The sequence below is a fragment of the Nestor notabilis genome, unplaced genomic scaffold (assembly GCF_000696875.1).
Source record: "Nestor notabilis isolate BGI_N333 unplaced genomic scaffold, ASM69687v1 scaffold24047, whole genome shotgun sequence".
Lineage (NCBI taxonomy): Eukaryota > Metazoa > Chordata > Aves > Psittaciformes > Psittacidae > Nestor > Nestor notabilis.
This window is the reverse complement of record NW_009935537.1, coordinates 8,111-11,255: the sequence shown is the minus strand read 5'-3', so window position 1 is coordinate 11,255 and position 3,145 is coordinate 8,111. Positions and strand designations below refer to the sequence as shown.

General features: G+C 48.8%; 1 protein-coding gene across 1 annotated transcript in view; it reads left to right on the top strand.

Annotated features, from left to right (window-relative positions):
• Positions 1 to 903, top strand: part of USP35 (ubiquitin specific peptidase 35) — an 18,906-nt gene extending 18,003 nt beyond the window's left edge. The window contains exons 9-10 of the mRNA XM_010017903.1: positions 1 to 90; positions 733 to 903. The exon at positions 1 to 90 is cut by the window's left edge and continues 1,141 nt beyond it. Of these exons, the coding sequence (XP_010016205.1) occupies positions 1 to 90; positions 733 to 903 (261 nt within the window). The remainder of the gene's footprint in view (positions 91 to 732) is intronic.
• Positions 904 to 3,145: the final 2,242 nt, after the last annotated feature.

Here is a 3,145-nt window from a genome sequence, read left to right as displayed (position 1 = left end):
CTGGCTGAGGCTGGCCGCCTGCATGGAGAACCTTCCCTCCATAAGGACTTGATGGAAGCCATTTCCAAAGATAACATCCTCTACTTGCAGGTAACTCCTACTGTTGTACACAGCAGGGTGCGATTCTGCAGCTTCCCGGCTCACGGGCCACATTCCCACCCATCCGGGTTGTGTCCTGTGGATAAATCCACACGTGCAGATAACCACCCACTCCCTGAAGCCAAATCCCTTTTCCTTTTTAGCACCCAGATAAACAGGTTGAAGTTTCCTGATGAAACTGGGCACTGAGGCTGGTGCAAGACACCTCGTGGCTGTGCTCAGGGTTGACCTGCTGTTCCCTGCCCCGGGCAGCTCTCCTAAGGGCCTGGGAAAGAGCTGGGAATACAGACTAGAACAGATTTCATTAAACTGGTGGAGTTCAACACTTTCCAAACAGCAGCATCCCATTGGACATGAGCAGCACCCAGGAGAGTTTGAGGAGTCCCTCCTCTCCCAAAGGTGTCATGGAAGGGCTGTTTTTTGATCATTGAAGAGGTGAAATGCTCTGCTGCATCCCTTCTGACAAGCTCTAGAGATGAGCAGATGGCCTTCTCACCCCAGTTTAATTTGGAGGAGGCTTCCAAGAGCAACTAAACATACTCCTGGCTCCTTGGGGAAGGTGGGATCATCCCCCTGCCTGGGTCATTTAGTCACAGATATCCTTATGATATTTCTCCCCCTTTCTTCTCCCAGGAGCAGGAAAAAGAAGCCAGGAACAGAGCTGCCTACATTTCTGCCTTGCCAAAATCCCCACTGTGGTGGAGAGACTTTGACAGGGACAAGGATGATGACAACTCCTCAGGGGGCTGCAGCCCGGCGGCGGGTGGTGGTGGATCCGGTTCCTTTCATGGACTCGTCTTCTAGCGAATGAGTTAAACCAGATAATCAATGTCCATGGGGACAACCTGAAGCCAGAGGTTCCTCTTCCTCGCCTTGATGACAGGGAGCATCTTGGAGGAAGACTTAGGGAACATTTAAGTGGAAAAGGACTCAGGGGTTGATTTGGAGGCTCCCGGAGGGTCCCACTGCTTCCTATGCACTTGGTCTTCACGCCTTAATGTAACTAAGCTAACGCAGAGATGAGCAGCTGCTGACAGCTCGGAGAAGTGCCCTTTTGCTTCAGCATAGCTGTGTCTTGCCCGCTGTGAGCCATGCCACCAGCCTGGGGAGAGGACGGGGACACCGGTGAAAATGGACCCAGCGGAGCTGCAGGGATGGAGATCTCCCAAAGCACATCCCGTCTGCAGCTCTGAGTTGATTTGTGGGGGACCTCTTGTTGTTTGTTGGTTCTTTTAGTACGATTTTGAGAACTTGAAATACCTCTAAAGGTAGAAAAAGGCTGAAAAGCACCAAGCAGCCAATGTGGCAACGCTGATCTTGTGGGGTGGTGAGCTCATAAACCTGCTTGGTCACAGTGAGCAGTGGCAGGTCAACCCAGAAGAGACCAAGGGGCACAAACCCCTCCAGCCAAGAGAGACTGACCTGGTCCAGTTGGGTCTTTTTGGTCTCCAGTGAAACCTGTTGTGTTACTGGTGACCTCTGAATGCTGTTAGTGTACACTGCAGGCGTAGATACACAGCTGTTCTTCCAGACGTGTCTTTAAGACTTGGTTAGCCTCTTTCTGCTGCTGTCATCTCATGGCTTTCTGGGCTGGATCTGCCCTTTGGGCTTCCTATTGGGATACCTTGAACTGAGCAGCAAATGACAGAGTCCCCCTAAACCCACTAACCCCAAAATGCTGATTTGCAAGGAGAGAAGCCCAACCAGATATATTCTATCAACCCAATATAAATACATATTATATAAACCAATGTAATATATAAATCAGTAATGGGACAGGGGTGATTTTAGTGGCATGTGGCCAACCCAAGCCCTAGGCAGTGTGTCTACAGGACCGCAGCTCCCTCCCTTGTCCCTCCCCAGCCGTTGTTCCTGCCTGCTCCTCCCTTGCACCTGTAGTAGAGATTTCTCTAGCTCAAGTGGCAGAAACTTGTGCCTTAGGTCCTGTGTGTGCAGGGCCTAATCCTGACCGTGGGGTATTGGGGTGGGAATATTGTATTACCGTGGAGGAAAAGGCAAAGCACAGACATTGCTACAGATAACGTGAGCAGAAAGTCTGCTAGAGAGGACACTTGGGATCAGATCTCTGGTGTATACTATCATATTCTTTTATTGCTTTTCCTATATATAAATAAAGGAAATGAATAAATTCAACAGAGGCTCAGTGTCCTATTGCAATACTCATAGCTATGGGCTTGATGGGTCAAAAAAGACATGGGGAAGCTGATGGGAGATGAGCATCCAACCTCACATACACGGGACAACACTGCAGATTGGTGGCTTGGAAAAGGGGAACAGGAGTGGTGGGATGGGGACCTGCAGCCTCTGAATGCACATCACAGTCGTACTAGTGGGGGTTTGTAGATGAGAAGTGGAGTGTGTTTATTGTATTTAAGTCCACTAAAGTGATGCTAAAAGTAAATAAACATGGACCCAAAGCTAAAGTTATACAGAAAGTACAGTGTTTCCTGGTGTTACTAATAGATTTTCATGAACCTCCTGTCTAAGACGTTGTCGAAAGCTTTCATGTTGCTGTCATTCCAACTCTTTGCTTTGAGCTGCAGTGTCACCTGGAGGCATTTTCAGGGCCATGTGCTGGAGGTGCTTTGCAGGAGACTGTCTCTGCCTTGATGAGATCCTAATCTAAACAACCAAGGCAGATACCAACCCAAAAGACTTGTTCTTCTGCTTAAGTTCTATGGGTGATTTGTTGTCCTAAACTGGAGCTCACAGGTGCCGAGCTGCTGATGGGTAAAGAAGGCAGCACTTCCTTACTCTGCACACACCGAAGTGTATGTCTGAAGGAAATACATAGTAGGAAATTCACTTTAGCAGCTGAAAACACATGATTTGGGTTCTGGTATCAGGGAAACCCCCTAACTGCATCCTGAAGGCCCTTATTTTACAGACAGGAAGCTGTAGGATATACTTGGTGACACTGGGAAGATGCTCTGAAAGCTTTAAAGGTGCTGCATATAATTCAACTCGATCAGGGCATTAATCCCCCCTTTCTCTCCCTACTCCAAATCCATGCTGGGAGCCACCA